At 44.2% G+C, this 17,476-nt stretch overlaps 1 protein-coding gene across 1 annotated transcript in view; it reads left to right on the plus strand.

The window, feature by feature from the left end:
* The window catches only part of LOC127924426 (CUB and sushi domain-containing protein 3-like), a gene marked incomplete at its 5' end in the record, with an annotated part of 100,439 nt that extends 97,457 nt beyond the window's left edge, over positions 1-2,982 (plus strand). Inside the window, one exon of the mRNA XM_052509162.1 lies at positions 1,758-2,982. Within this exon, the coding sequence (XP_052365122.1) occupies positions 1,758-1,917 (160 nt within the window). The remainder of the gene's footprint in view (positions 1-1,757) is intronic.
* Positions 2,983-17,476: the final 14,494 nt, after the last annotated feature.

A 17,476-nucleotide genomic window follows, 5' to 3' on the forward strand; every position in this document is an offset into this window, starting at 1 on the left:
CGCTAACCCGATAATAATAATACACGCCACTTAGACAGAGGCTTCTCTCCCAGCCACACAGTGCAGTGAGTGTACAGGAAGCCACACTGAGCAGTGAGTGTACAGGAAGCCACACAGTGCAGCGAGTGTACAGGAAGCCACACAGTGCAGTGAGTGTACAGGAAGCCACACTGAGCAGTGAGTGTACAGGAAGCCACACAGTGCAGTGAGTGTACAGGAAGCCACACAGTGCAGTGAGTGTACAGGAAGCCACACAGTGCAGTGAGTGTACAGGAAGCCACACAGTGCAGTGAGTGTACAGGAAGCCACACAGTGCAGTGAGTGTACAGGAAGCCACACTGAGCAGTGAGTGTACAGGAAGCCACACAGTGCAGTGAGTGTACAGGAAGCCACACTGAGCAGTGAGTGTACAGGAAGCCACACTGAGCAGTGAGTGTACAGGAAGCCACACTGAGCAGTGAGTATACAGGAAGCCACACTGAGCAGTGAGTGTACAGGAAGCCACACTGAGCAGTGAGTGTACAGGAAGCCACACAGTGCAGTGAGTGTACAGGAAGCCACACTGAGCAGTGAGTGTACAGGAAGCCACACAGTGCAGTGAGTGTACAGGAAGCCACACTGAGCAGTGAGTGTACAGGAAGCCACACTGAGCAGTGAGTGTACAGGAAGCCACACAGTGCAGTGAGTGTACAGGAAGCCACACAGTGCAGTGAGTGTACAGGAAGCCACACTGAGCAGTGAGTGTACAGGAAGCCACACTGAGCAGTGAGTGTACAGGAAGCCACACAGTGCAGCGAGTGTACAGGAAGCCACACAGTGCAGTGAGTGTACAGGAAGCCACACAGTGCAGTGAGTGTACAGGAAGCCACACAGTGCAGTGAGTGTACAGGAAGCCACACAGTGCAGTGAGTGTACAGGAAGCCACACAGTGCAGTGAGTGTACAGGAAGCCACACAGTGCAGTGAGTGTACAGGAAGCCACACTGAGCAGTGAGTGTACAGGAAGCCACACTGAGCAGTGAGTGTACAGGAAGCCACACTGAGCAGTGAGTGTACAGGAAGCCACACAGTGCAGTGAGTGTACAGGAAGCCACACAGTGCAGTGAGTGTACAGGAAGCCACACAGTGCAGTGAGTGTACAGGAAGCCACACAGTGCAGTGAGTGTACAGGAAGCCACACAGTGCAGTGAGTGTACAGGAAGCCACACAGTGCAGTGAGTGTACAGGAAGCCACACTGAGCAGTGAGTGTACAGGAAGCCACACTGAGCAGTGAGTGTACAGGAAGCCACACAGTGCAGTGAGTGTACAGGAAGCCACACTGAGCAGTGAGTGTACAGGAAGCCACACTGAGCAGTGAGTGTACAGGAAGCCACACAGTGCAGTGAGTGTACAGGAAGCCACACAGTGCAGTGAGTGTACAGGAAGCCACACAGTGAGGTGAGTGTACAGGAAGCCACACAGGACCACGTCCTGTTATTATGGGTTTGGTTGTGTGAATAGAAGTGGAACATATTTCAAGTTTCCACCGTTCGGAGAGAAGTTCTTGACATTTGAGAAGTGGTTGATGCTTTAAAACAGAAGCTGTACAGTAGACTGATGAAGTGGTATTGTCTCATTGACAGATGTGTGTACTGTGTGTGTGTGTTGTGTGTGTGTTCTTGTGTGTGTGTGTGTGTGTGTGTGTGTGTGTGTGTGTGTGTGTGTATTGTCTGTGTGTGTGTGTGTGTGTGTGTGTGTGTGTGTACTCTATATTGTAGGAGAACGGATCAGACCCAGTACACCGGCTGTTCAGTCCACGAGAACAACAACGGCCAGGCGACATATGAGAACCCCATGTACGACACCAACACCAAGTCTGCGGAGGGGAAAGTGGTTCGCTTCGACCCCAACCTCAACACCGTATGCACTGTGGTTTGAAGATGTGTGTGTGTGTGCCAAACGCACCGGGGTTTGACGATGCTTTTGCCGAACAGGAAAAGCTTGTTCAGAAATGCAGCACTGGTTTGATGCAACACTGTACTGTGGTTTATTGATGCTGTCTGACGAACGTAATTTGCCCGAGAGTTCTTTTGGTTTAAAAAAAAAAAAAAATGGATGTCTTGTCTTTTATAATATCTCTCTGCAACGAGTTTCTGAAGACGGCACAGCGCAGCCTCGGGAAACAGGAAGGCAAAAGCACACCTTCAGGAACAACAGTTGTGTGTGTTGTGGATGATGGACGGGGTGAGTCAGCAAGCAGAATGAGACGGTCCTCTTTTTAAAATACATCTTCACCTGATGGGTGAAGTTATTCCTAACTGCACTCTGAGAGTGATGCTATGTGAATAATGCTGTTCCCGACATGTTGGTACACAAGAGTCGTTTACTCTCCAGTCAACGCAAACAATGGAGCGTCGTCAAGGCAACAGTCAACGCAAACAATGGAGCGTCGTCAAGGCAACAGTCAACGCAAACAATGGAGCGTCGTCAAGGCAACAGTCAACGCAAACAATGGAGCGTCGTTAAGGCAACAGTCAACGCAAACAATGGAGCGTCGTCAAGGCAACAGTCAACGCAAACAATGGAGCGTCGTCAAGGCAACAGTCAACGCAAACAATGGAGCGTCGTCAAGGCAACAGTCAACGCAAACAATGGAGCGTCGTTAAGGCAACAGTCAACGCAAACAATGGAGCGTCGTCAAGGCAACCAAATGGAACCCTAGTCTTTCCGGATGGAAGTTATCAGACCTGGGTTCAAATACTATTCAAATTACTTTAGCCTTTTGCTCTAGTCTGCCCCAGAGGGGTGGAGGGGGTTGGTCATTTTGCGATTATTCTATTTGGTTCAATTGCGACAAATAAGCTCAATAAATCCCAAATACTGTCAAATATTTTAAATGATATCGATCGATTGATTTGATGTTACAGGACATATTTAAAATACATATAGAGTTGACTCATTCGTCTGATCACAAGAATACAACACAAATGTATCAAATCTTACTTGAACCCAGGTCTGTCTGCAGGTCAGTTGGTAGAGCATGGCGCTTGTAACGCCAGGGTAGATTCCCGGGACCACCCATACGTAGAATGTATGCACACATGACTGTAAGTCTGTAAATGGCATATTAAATATTATATTAGTCCCCCGCCCCCAGTAGTAGTAGTAATAGTAGTAGTAGTATTCGTGGTATATATCCACTCTCTCTGCATGGCTCGGTTTAATTCCCCTGGATCTGATTTAAGAACGTGTCTCAGACTTAAGGCCTCAATCAGATCAAACATTATCCGGCGATACCAGACACCCACGTAGCTGATGTTTTAGCGATGTCGGAGGTTGGAACTGAGTTGGAGCTGTCAAATCGCAGAGCAGCTGCTCTCGTGATCATTGTCCTCGAAGCTACACCCCCTCCCCCAACGCGTTAGAAATTCTGACCTTGAAAGTGTAGGTTCTTTTAAAAATCATCAAAAACTAATAAATAATTACAATAATGAGGATTTCTATCAGCCTTTATCGAGGTGTAGATTATATCTCACATTTCAGTGTTCAACCTTGTAAACAAGACTGATCTGGATTTCTCTTAATTTTACATTTACATTTAAGTCATTTAGCAGACGCTCTTATCCAGAGTGACTACAAATTGGATGAGTGCAGCCAATGACAAGGTGTACTGCCGGGAGCCACTTGTGGCTTTGACATCTCCAAAGCACTTCCACCTCCGTCACGTCAGAACATCAGCTCCGCGGATGTTGGCTAAAGCGAAGCTAATTTGATCCATAAAAGTTCCTCTCAGCGTGAGTCGATCAAAGTGATCTGCTGTCTCGTTCTTTACCCACACTGTGTGATGTCAGAGAGAGAGAGAGAGACAGGGAAACCAGAAAGGCTGTCTCGTTCTTTACCCACACTGTGTGATGTCAGAGAGAGAGAGAGAGAGAGACAGGGAAACCAGAAAGGCTGTCAGTTCTTTGAATACTGTCAGTGTATGTAATATCAATGTACTGGATGCACCACACCAATGATACTTAAGATTGATGTGTCATGTGTTTACCCTGACTGAGAACTGAAGGATGTGTCATGTGTTTACCCTGACTGAGAACTGAAGGACATGTGACTGAGAACTGAGATGTGTCATGTGAAGACTGAGAACTGAAGGATGTGTCATGTGTTTACCCTGACTGAGACCTGAAGATGTGTCATGTGTTTACCCTGACTGAGAACTGAAGGATGTGTCATGTGTTTACCCTGACTGAGAACTGAAGGATGTGTCATGTGTTTACCCTGACTGAGAACTGAAGGATGTGTCATGTGACTGAGAACTGAAGGATGTGTCATGTGACTGAGAACTGAAGGATGTGTCATGTGTTTACCCTGACTGAGAACTGAAGGATGTGTCATGTGTTTACCCTGACTGAGAACTGAAGGATGTGTCATGTGTTTACCCTGACTGAGAACTGAAGGATGTGTCATGTGTTTACCCTGACTGAGAACTGAAGGATGTGTCATGTGTTTACCCTGACTGAGAACTGAAGGATGTGTCATGTGTTTACCCTGACTGAGAACTGAAGGATGTGTCATGTGTTTACCCTGACTGAGAACTGAAGGATGTGTCATGTGACTGAGAACTGGAGGATGTGTCATGTGACTGAGAACTGAAGGATGTGTCATGTGACTGAGAACTGAAGGATGTGTCATGTGTTTACCCTGACTGAGAACTGAAGGATGTGTCATGTGACTGAGAACTGGAGGATGTGTCATGTGTTTACCCTGACTGAGAACTGAAGGATGTGTCATGTGTTTACCCTGACTGAGAACTGAAGGATGTGTCATGTGACTGAGAACTGGAGGATGTGTCATGTGACTGAGAACTGAAGGATGTGTCATGTGTTTAACCCTGACTGAGAACTGAAGGATGTGTCATGTGTTTACCCTGACTGAGAACTGAAGGATGTGTCATGTGTTTACCCTGACTGAGAACTGAAGGATGTGTCATGTGTTTACCCTGACTGAGAACTGAAGGATGTGTCATGTGTTTACCCTGACTGAGAACTGAAGGATGTGTCATGTGTTTACCCTGACTGAGAACTGAAGGATGTGTCATGTGACTACCCTGACTGAGAACTGAAGGATGTGTCATGTGTTTAACCCTGACTGAGAACTGAAGGATGTGTCATGTGTTTACCCTGACTGAGAACTGAAGGATGTGTCATGTGTTTACCCTGACTGAGAACTGAAGGATGTGTCATGTGTTTACCCTGACTGAGAACTGAAGGATGTGTCATGTGTTTACCCTGACTGAGAACTGAAGGATGTGTCATGTGACTACCCTGACTGAGAACTGAAGGATGTGTCATGTGACTGAGAACTGAAGGATGTGTCATGTGTTTAACCCTGACTGAGAACTGAAGGATGTGTCATGTGTTTACCCTGACTGAGAACTGAAGGATGTGTCATGTGTTTAACCTGACTGAGAACTGAAGGATGTGTCATGTGTTTACCCTGACTGAGAACTGAAGGATGTGTCATGTGACTGAGAACTGGAGGATGTGTCATGTGACTGAGAACTGAAGGATGTGTCATGTGACTGAGAACTGAAGGATGTGTCATGTGTTTACCCTGACTGAGAACTGAAGGATGTGTCATGTGTTTACCCTGACTGAGAACTGAAGGATGTGTCATGTGTTTACCCTGACTGAGAACTGAAGGATGTGTCATGTGTTTACCCTGACTGAGAACTGAAGGATGTGTCATGTGTTTACCCTGACTGAGAACTGAAGGATGTGTCATGTGTTTACCCTGACTGAGAACTGAAGGATGTGTCATGTGTTTACCCTGACTGAGAACTGAAGGATGTGTCAAAACCCTGACTGAGAACTGAAGGATGTGTCATGTGTTTACCCTGACTGAGAACTGAAGGATGTGTCATGTGACTGAGAACTGAAGGATGTGTCATGTGACTCTGACTGAGAACTGAAGGATGTGTCATGTGTTTACCCTGACTGAGAACTGAAGGATGTGTCATGTGTTTACCCTGACTGAGAACTGAAGGATGTGTCATGTGACTGAGAACTGAAGGATGTGTCATGTGTTTACCCTGACTGAGAACTGAAGGAATGAGAACTGAAGGATTACCCTGTTTAACCCTGACTGAGAACTGAAGGATGTGTCATGTGACTGAGAACTGGAGGATGTGTCATGTGTGACTGAAGGATGTGAACTGAGAAGGATGTGTCATGTGTTTACCCTGACTGAGAACTGAAGGATGTGTCATGTGACTGAGAACTGAAGGATGTGTCATGTGTTTACCCTGACTGAGAACTGAAGGATGTGTCATGTGTTTACCCTGACTGAGAACTGAAGGATGTGTCATGTGTTTACCCTGACTGAGAACTGAAGGATGTGTCATGTGTTTACCCTGACTGAGAACTGAAGGATGTGTCATGTGTTTACTGACTGAGAACTGAAGGATGTGTCATGTGTTTACCCTGACTGAGAACTGAAGGATGTGTCATGTGTTTACCCTGACTGAGAACTGAAGGATGTGTCATGTGTTTACCCTGACTGAGAACTGAAGGATGTGCATGTGTTTACCCTGACTGAGAACTGAAGGATGTGTCATGTGTTTACCCTGACTGAGAACTGAAGGATGTGTCATGTGTTTACCCTGACTGAGAACTGAAGGATGTGTCATGTGTTTACCCTGACTGAGAACTGAAGGATGTGTCATGTGTTTACCCTGACTGAGAACTGAAGGATGTGTCACAATGTTTACCCTGACTGAGAACTGAAGGATGTGTCAACCCTGACTGAGAACTGAAGGATGTGTCATGTGTTTACCCTGACTGAGAACTGAAGGATGTGTCATGTGTTTACCTGACTGAGAACTGAAGGATGTGTCATGTGTTTACCCTGACTGAGAACTGAAGGATGTGTCATGTGTTTACCCTGACTGAGAACTGAAGGATGTGTCATGTGTTTACCCTGACTGAGAACTGAAGGATGTGTCATGTGTTTACCCTGACTGAGAACTGAAGGATGTGTCATGTGTTTACCCTGACTGAGAACTGAAGGATGTGTCATGTGTTTACCCTGACTGAGAACTGAAGGATGTGTCATGTGTTTACCCTGACTGAGAACTGAAGGATGTGTCATGTGTTTACCCTGACTGAGAACTGAAGGATGTGTCATGTGTTTAACCCTGACTGAGAACTGAAGGATGTGTCATGTGACTGAGAACTGAAGGATGTGTCATGTGTTTACCCTGACTGAGAACTGAAGGATGTGTCATGTGTTTACCCTGACTGAGAACTGAAGGATGTGTCATGTGTTTAACCCTGACTGAGAACTGAAGGATGTGTCATGTGACTGAGAACTGAAGGATGTGTCATGTGTTTACCCTGACTGAGAACTGAAGGATGTGTCATGTGTTTACCCTGCCCTGAGAACTGAAGGATGTGGACTGAGAACTGAAGGAGAGAACTGAAGGATGTGTCATGTGTTTACCCTGACTGAGAACTGAAGGATGTGTCATGAACTGGAGGAGGATGTTTACCCTGACTGAGAACTGAAGGATGTGTCATGTGTTAAACCCTGACTGAGAACTGAAGGATGTGTCATGTGTTTACCCTGACTGAGAACTGAAGGATGTATCATGTGTTTAACCCTGACTGAGAACTGAAGGATGTGTAATGTGTTTACCCTGACTGAGAACTGAAGGATGTGTCATGTGTTTACCCTGACTGAGAACTGAAGGATGTGTCATGTGACTGAGAACTGAAGGATGTGTCATGTGTTTACCCTGACTGAGAACTGAAGGATGTGTCATGTGTTTACCCTGACTGAGAACTGAAGGATGTGTCATGTGTTTACCCTGACTGAGAACTGAAGGATGTGTCATGTGTTTACCCTGACTGAGAACTGAAGGATGTGTCATGTGACTGAGAACTGAAGGATGTGTCATGTGACTGAGAACTGGAGGATGTAATCATGTGACTGAGAACTGAAGGATGTGTCATGTGTTTACCCTGACTGAGAACTGAAGGATGTGTCATGTGTTTACTGAACTGAAGGATGTGTCATGTGACTGAAGGATGTGTCATGTGTTTAACCCTGACTGAGAACTGAAGGATGTGTCATGTGACTGAGAACTGAAGGATGTGTCATGTGTTTACCCTGACTGAGAACTGAAGGATGTGTCATGTGTTTACCCCTGACTGAGAACTGAGGTCATGTGTCATACCCTGACTGAGAACTGAAGGATGTGTCATGTGACGTAGCTGATGTTTCATGATTTACCCTGACTGAGAACTGAAGGATGTGTCATGTGACTGAGAACTGAAGGATGTGTCATGTGATCATTGTACCCCTGACTGAGAACTGAAGGATGTGTCATGTGTTTACCCTGACTGAGAACTGAAGGATGTGTCATGTGTTTACCCTGACTGAGAACTGAAGGATGTGTCATGGGTTTCTGACCTGTCATGTGACTGAGAAGTGTCATGTTTTTTGACTAGAACTGAAGGATGTCACTGTTTACCCTGAAAACTAGGATGTGTCATGTGTTTAACCCTGACTGAGAACTGAAGGATGTTTCATGTGTTTAGCCCTGATCTGAGAACTGAAGGATGTATACTGAGAACTGAACATGTCATGTATCATGTGTTTAGAACTGAAGGATGTGTCATGTGTTTACCCTCTGAGAACTGAAGGATGTGTCATGTGTTTACACCCCTGAGAACTGAGAACCATGTGTTTACCCTGACTGAGAACTGAAGGATGTCATGTGTTTACCCTGACTGAGAACTGAAGGATGTGTCATGTGTTTACCCTGACTGAGAACTGAAGGATGTGTCATGTGACTGAGAACTGAAGGATGTGTCATGTGATTTCTCTTGACTGAGAACTGAAGGATGTCATGTGTTTACCCACTGAGAACTGAAGGATGTGTCTTACTGAGAACTGAAGGACTTACTGACTGAGAACTGAGGACTCTGTGCACCCTGAATGAGAACTGAAGGATGTATCATCTGACTGAGAACTGAAAAGGATGTGTCATGTGACTGACTGAGAACTGAAGGATGTGTCTGTCCACTGAGAACCTGACTGAGAACTGAAGGATGTGTCATGTGTTTACCCTGCTGAGAACTGAAGGATGTGTCATGTGTTTAACCCTACTGACTGAGAACTGAAGGATAATTTGACCCTGACTGAGAACTGAAGGATGTGTCCTGTTTACCCTGACTGAGAACTGAAGGATGTGTCATGTGACCCTGAGAACTGAAGGATGTGTCATGTGTTTACCCTGACTGAGAACTGAAGGATGTGTCATGTTTACCCAGAGAACTGAAGATGAGAGAACTGAAGGATGTGTCTGACTGAACTGAAGGATGTGTCATGTGTTACCCTGACTGAGAATACTGTCATGTGACTGAGAACTGAATGATGTGTCATGTGTTTACTGACTGAGAACTGAAGGATGTGTCATGTGACTGAGAACTGAAGGATGTGTCATGTTTACCCTGACTGAGAACTGGATGTGTCATGTGTTTACCCTGACTGAGAACTGAAGGATGTGTCATGTGTTTACCCTGACTGAGAACTGAAGGATGTGTCATGTGTTTACCCTGACGAGAACTGAAGGATGAGAACTGAAGGATGTGTCATGTGTTTACCCTGACTGAGAACTGAAGGATGTGTCATGTGTTTACCCTGACTGAGAACTGAAGGATGTGTCATGTGTTTACCCTGACTGAGAACTGAAGGATGTGTCATGTGACTGAGAACTGAAGGATGTGTCATGTGTTTACCTGACTGAGCTGAAGGATGTGTCATGTGTTTACCCTGACTGAGAACTGAAGGATGTGTCATGTTTACCCTGACTGAGAACTGAAGGATGTGTCATGTGTTTACCCTGACTGAGAACTGAAGGATGTGTCATGTGTTTACCCTGACTGAGAACTGAAGGATGTGTCATGTGACCCTACCCTGACTGAGAACTGAAGGATGTGTCATGTGTTTACCCTGACTGAGAACTGAAGGATGTGTCATGTTGACTGAGAACTGAAGGATGTGTCATGTGTTTACCCTGACTGAGAACTGAAGGATGTGTCATGTGACTGAGAACTGAAGGATGTGTCATGGGTTTACCCTGACTGAGAACTGAAGGATGTGTCATGTGTTTACCCTGACTGAGAACTGAAGGATGTGTCATGTGACTGAGAACTACCTGACTGAGAACTGAAGGATGTGTCATGTTTACCCTGACTGAGAACTGAAGGATGTGTCATGGGTTTACCCTGACTGAGAACTGAAGGATGTGTCATGTGTTTACCCTGACTGAGAACTGAAGGATGTGTCATGTGACTGAGAACTGAAGGATGTGTCATGTGTTTACCCTGACTGAGAACTGAAGGATGTGTCATGTGACTGAGAACTGGAGGATGTGTCATGTTTACCCTGACTGAGAACTGAAGGATGTGTCATGTGTTTACCCTGACTGAGAACTGAAGGATGTGTCATGTGTTTACCCTGACTGAGAACTGAAGGATGTGACTGAGAACTGAAGGATGTGTCATGTGTTTACCCTGACTGAGAACTGAAGGATGTGTCATGTGTTTACCCTGACTGAGAACTGAAGGATGTGTCATGTGTTTAACCCTGACTGAGAACTGAAGGATGTGAACTGACTGAGAACTGAAGGATGTGTCATGTGTTTTGACTGAGAACTGAAGGATGTGTCATGTGTTTACCCTGACTGAGAACTGAAGGATGTGTCATGTGACTGAGAACTGAAGGATGTGTCATGTGTTTACCCTGACTGAGAACTGAAGGATGTGTCATGGGTTTACCCTGACTGAGAACTGAAGGATGTGTCATGTGTTTAACCCTGACTGAGAACTGAAGGATGTGTCATGTGTTTACCCTGACTGAGAACTAAGGATAGTGCCTGAGAACTGAAGGATGTGTCATGTGTTTACCCTGACTGAGAACTGAAGGATGTGTCATGGCCCTGTGAGAACTGAAGGATGTGTCATGTGTTTACCCTGACTGAGAACTGAAGGATGTGTCATGTGTTTACCCTGACTGAGAACTGAAGGATGTGTCATGTGTTTACCCTGGTGAGAACTGAAGGATGTGTCATGTGTTTACCCTGACTGAACTGATGTGTCATTTTGAGAACTGGAGGATGTGTCATGTGACTGAGAACTCATGTGACTGAGAACTGAGGATGTGTCATGTGACTGAGAACTGAGATGTGTCATGTGTTTACCCTCTGAGAACTGAAGGATGTCATGTGTTTACCCTGACTGAGAACTGAAGGATGTGTCATGTGTTTACCCTGAGTGAGAACTGAAGGATGTGTCATGTGTTTACCCTCATGTGTTTACCCTGACTGAGAACTGTAGGATGTGTCACCATGTTTACCTGAGTGAGAACTGAAGGATGTGTCATGTGTTTAACCCTGACTGAGAACTGAAGGACGTATGTGTCTACCCTGACTGAGCTTAAGTAGAAATGTTATCATCAAAGTACAGTATTTTCTTTGTGTGATGGAGAGAACATGAATTTCCTTTTTCTGAGTTGAGTTATTTTGTCTGAGACCATGTGTATCCTCTCGCCAATGAGTCTGAGTTACTACACATACTGTAGATGTTGTCTGTGTCTGTCCCATGGATGTTCTAAATGGATGCTTGTTTTTCCTGTAACAGTACAGTCTTGAATGAAAAGGCTAGATGTCTCTCGGCTGTTCTTCATGAACCTCCCCCCAAAAAAATACCCAGAAGGCTCTGCACTGGGTTCTCTTACGGGGACAGCCAAAGAACCCTTCTGTAATTCTAGATTGCAACTTTTTTTTATCTTTAGAGTCTAGGATCATCGGCCTCCATTCATTCCTGTATATATATTTTGCAGCCGTTTGAAAACCATTCTCGTCAATATCTCTCGTTTTTACGTGCCTGTTTCGTGCATTACCGGAATAAGGCACATTGTAAAATCGTTAAATAAATCCTGACAGTGCCTCTGCTGTATAGGAGTGTTAAAGAAAACCAGAATTATATTTTCATCAGTAACATCACCAGTGTGAGATGTTTCCCAAATCTAATCCCATGTGCCCTACTTTTGCCCAGAATCTGGCCCTGTTCAGAAGTAGTGTACTCGTAGGGTGCCACACTGGGACATGTCTGTATTTTCTGTCGGCCTTCCCTATCTGAACGTAGCTGTACCTCTGCATGTCTCTGCCAAAGAGGAGCATGTCGTATCCTATCTGCTGTAGATGCCTCTACCATGTCTATCCTATCTGCTGTAGATGTCTCTACCATGTCTATCCTATCTGCTCTAGATCTACCATGTCTATCCTATCTGCTGTAGATGTCTCTACCATGTCTATCCTATCTGCTGTAGATGTCTCTACCATGTCTATCCTATCTGCTGTAGATGTCTCTACCATGTCTATCCTATCTGCTGTAGATGCCTCTACCATGTCTATCCTATCTGCTGTAGATGCCTCTACCATGTCTATCCTATCTGCTGTAGATGCCTCTACCATGTCTATCCTATCTGCTGTAGATGCCTCTACCATGTCTATCCTATCTGCTGTAGATGTCTCTACCATGTCTATCCTATCTGCTGTAGATGTCTCTACCATGTCTATCCTATCTGCTGTAGATGTCTCTACCATGTCTATCCTATCTGCTGTAGATGCCTCTACCATGTCTATCCTATCTGCTGTAGATGTCTCTACCATGTCTATCCTATCTACTGTAGATGTCTCTACCATGTCTATCCTATCTGCTGTAGATGCCTCTACCATGTCTATCCTATCTACTGTAGATGTCTCTACCATGTCTATCCTATCTACTGTAGATGCCTCTACCATGTCTATCATCCTATCTACTGTAGATGCCTCTACCATGTCTATCCTATCTGCTGTAGATGCCTCTACCATGTCTATCCTATCTGCTGTAGATGCCTCTACCATGTCTATCCTATCTACTGTAGATGTCTCTACCATGTCTATCCTATCTACTGTAGATGTCTCTACCATGTCTATCCTATCTACTGTAGATGCCTCTACCATGTCTATCCTATCTACTGTAGATGCCTCTACCATGTCTATCTTATCTGCTGTAGATGTCTCTACCATGTCTATCCTATCTGCTGTAGATGCCTCTACCATGTCTATCTTATCTGCTGTAGATGTCTCTACCATGTCTATCCTATCTGCTGTAGATGTCTCTACCATGTCTATCCTATCTGCTGTAGATGTCTCTACCATGTCTATCCTATCTGCTGTAGATGTCTCTACCATGTCTATCCTATCTGCTGTAGATGTCTCTACCATGTCTATCCTATCTGCTGTAGATGTCTCTACCATGTCTATCCTATCTACTGTAGATGTCTCTACCATGTCTATCCTATCTGCTGTAGATGTCTCTACCATGTCTATCCTATCTGCTGTAGATGTCTCTACCATGTCTATCCTATCTGCTGTAGATGCCTCTACCATGTCTATCCTATCTGCTGTAGATGCCTCTACCATGTCTATCCTATCTGCTGTAGATGTCTCTACCATGTCTATCCTATCTGCTGTAGATGTCTCTACCATGTCTATCCTATCTGCTGTAGATGCCTCTACCATGTCTATCCTATCTGCTGTAGATGTCTCTACCATGTCTATCCTATCTGCTGTAGATGCCTCTACCATGTCTATCCTATCTGCTGTAGATGCCTCTACCATGTCTATCCTATCTACTGTAGATGTCTCTACCATGTCTATCCTATCTGCTGTAGATGCCTCTACCATGTCTATCCTATCTGCTGTAGATGCCTCTACCATGTCTATCCTATCTACTGTAGATGTCTCTACCATGTCTATCCTATCTGCTGTAGATGTCTCTACCATGTCTATCCTATCTGCTGTAGATGTCTCTACCATGTCTATCCTATCTGCTGTAGATGTCTCTACCATGTCTATCCTATCTGCTGTAGATGCCTCTACCATGTCTATCCTATCTACTGTAGATGTCTCTACCATGTCTATCCTATCTGCTGTAGATGTCTCTACCATGTCTATCCTATCTGCTGTAGATGCCTCTACCATGTCTATCCTATCTGCTGTAGATGCCTCTACCATGTCTATCCTATCTACTGTAGATGCCTCTACCATGTCTATCCTATCTGCTGTAGATGTCTCTACCATGTCTATCCTATCTACTGTAGATGCCTCTACCATGTCTATCCTATCTGCTGTAGATGTCTCTACCATGTCTATCCTATCTGCTGTAGATGCCTCTACCATGTCTACCATGTCTATCCTATCTACTGTAGATGTCTATCCTATCTACTGTAGATGCCTCTACCATGTCTATCCTATCTACTGTAGATGCCTCTACCATGTCTATCCTATCTACTGTAGATGCCTCTACCATGTCTATCCTATCTACTGTAGATGCCTCTACCATGTCTATCCTATCTACTGTAGATGCCTCTACCATGTCTATCCTATCTACTGTAGATGCCCTCTACCATGTCTATCCTATCTACTGTAGATCCCTCTACCATGTCTATCCTATCTGCTGTAGATGTCTCTACCATGTCTATCCTATCTACTGTAGATGCATGTCTATCTACCATGTCTATCCTATCCTACTGTAGATGCCTCTACCATGTCTATCCTATCTACTGTAGATGTCTCTACCATGTCTATCTTATCTGCTGTAGATGCCTCTACCATGTCTATCCTATCTGCTGTAGATGCCTCTACCATGTCTATCTATCTGCCTCTACCATGTCTATCCTATCTGCTGTAGATATCTCTACCATGTCTATCCTATCTGCTGTAGATGTCTCTACCATGTCTATCCTATCTGCTGTAGATGTCTCTACCATGTCTATCCTATCTGCTGTAGATGTCTCTACCATGTCTATCCTATCTGCTGTAGATGTCTCTACCATGTCTATCTTATCTACTGTAGATGTCTCTACCATGTCTATCCTATCTACTGTAGATGTCTCTACCATGTCTATCCTATCTACTGTAGATGCCTCTACCATGTCTATCCTATCTGCTGTAGATGTCTCTACCATGTCTATCCTATCTGCTGTAGATGTCTCTACCATGTCTATCCTATCTACTGTAGATGTCTCTACCATGTCTATCCTATCTGCTGTAGATGTCTCTACCATGTCTATCCTATCTGCTGTAGATGCCTCTACCATGTCTATCCTATCTACTGTAGATGCCTCTACCATGTCTATCCTATCTGCTGTAGATGTCTCTACCATGTCTATCCTATCTGCTGTAGATGTCTCTACCATGTCTATCCTATCTGCTGTAGATGCCTCTACCATGTCTATCCTATCTACTGTAGATGTCTCTACCATGTCTATCCTATCTGCTGTAGATGCCTCTACCATGTCTATCCTATCTGCTGTAGATGCCTCTACCATGTCTATCCTATCTGCTGTAGATGCCTCTACCATGTCTATCCTATCTGCTGTAGATGCCTCTACCATGTCTATCCTATCTTGTCATTACACTAACATTTGGTTGTTGTTGTTGTTTTTGTTGTTTTTGTACATTTATACAGTTTTGATACTTGATGGCATTCTCTTTGGCAAATGTCTTTTGTTTTATCAATATGTCATATCACAATCTCACATTTCTTATTTGACAACAATGAAAAAAAAAATCTGGTCTATATTGAAACGTTTGTCTTAAAGTCGAAGACTTCAAATAAGTATAGAATGCAATTCACTGTACAAATCAGTAGCTTGTTTCGAATGCAATTCACTGTACAAATCAGTAGCTAGTTTCGAATGCAATTCACTGTACAAATCAGTAGCTAGTTTCGAATGCAATTCACTGTACAAATCAGTAGCTAGTTTCGAATGCAATTCACTGTATAAAGCAAGAAGTTCTCCTAATATAAATCAAATTCAGAGCCAATGTAGATGTATATATATATTCAAACCTTTCGTAAAGAGATTATATTTTTATGCAATTAAAACATTTGTATGTTATTAAATATGTTGTGTACATTTTCATATGTAAATGTCATGTAAGATTTAAAAAACAAACAAAAATGTTTTGTATTTTTTTTCTTTATTGCCAGTGTATAAATTGTTAATTTATATATAAAAACATGTCAACTATAAAGCTTTGTCATTGCCATTTTGTTTGTAAGGAGATGTATCGGGGTGGTGGATAAACACAGTATTTTTTGCAATTGTCTGCCAACAGATACTCTCAAAATTTGGCAACTTGATCTGTTATCTTCTCTGTTTAGTCTAGCAGTTCGCGTCTGTTGAGACTAGCAGTTAGCGTCTGTTGAGACTAGCAGTTAGCTTCTGTTTAGACTAGCAGTTCGCGTCTGTTGAGACTAGCAGTTAGCGTCTGTTGAGACTAGCAGTTAGCTTCTGTTGAGACTAGCAGTTAGCTTCTATTTAGACTAGCAGTTCGCGTCTGTTGAGACTAGCAGTTAGCTTCTGTTTAGACTAGCAGTTAGCGTCTGTTGAGACTAGCAGTTAGCTTCTGTTTAGACTAGCAGTTTGCTTCTGTTTAGACTCGCAGTTTGCTTCTGTTTAGACTAGCAGTTAGCGTCTGTTGAGACTAGCAGTTAGCGTCTGTTGAGACTAGCAGTTAGCGTCTGTTGAGACTAGCAGTTAGCTTCTGTTTAGACTAGCAGTTAGCTTCTGTTTAGACTCGCAGTTTGCTTCTGTTTAGTCTCGCAGTTAGCGTCTGTTTAGACGAGCAGTTAGCTTCTGTTTGGTCTCGCAGTTAGCTTCTGTTTAGTCTAGCAGTTAGTTTATGTTTAGTCTAGCAGGTAGGAGACAAACAGACTGGTACCCAGGCTAACAGAGAGGTAGTGAAGAGAGAAAGTAGAATAGAATATCTGGAGTATTGAAACGCCATCATAGCAGGCCTTGGAACCACACACTCCAAGAAACCAAACACTGTAGAAGATCACAGAAATGATTTGGTAAACTACACAACACAGTGAAACTTCAACAAGTTTTTATTGTAGAGTCTTGCTGCGGTAGTAGTCAATATTGATGGGTTACAAAGGGAGAGAGACAGAGAGAGAGAGAGAGAGGGACTTTCCCCAACGCACAAGTGGTTATCTCCACCCTGCTACCACGAAAAGACGTCCACCCTGCCACAATACAGAGACAGGTAGAGAACAGAGTATTTCCTGACAGAGAGACAGACTGTGCCTCAAAACCAAATGTTTTCCTGGCCCACCACTCCACCCTGGACTTGAACAGCCTCTATGACCAGGTCCACCTCTACAAGGCAGCAGTGCCCACCTTTGACAGAGAGACAGAGAGACAGAGACAGAGGGAGAGAGAGGACCCAGATAGAGAGAAGAGATGACAGAGCTCTCAAACGTATCCCCAACACTTCACACAGGAGCAACAGATCAATAGACTCTCCACCCAGACCAGAGAGACACCCTCCCAGACCTGCAGGAGATGATAGAGAGACTGGACCTACACACAG

Source organism: Oncorhynchus keta, unplaced genomic scaffold, assembly GCF_023373465.1.
Source record: "Oncorhynchus keta strain PuntledgeMale-10-30-2019 unplaced genomic scaffold, Oket_V2 Un_contig_4014_pilon_pilon, whole genome shotgun sequence".
NCBI lineage: Eukaryota > Metazoa > Chordata > Actinopteri > Salmoniformes > Salmonidae > Oncorhynchus > Oncorhynchus keta.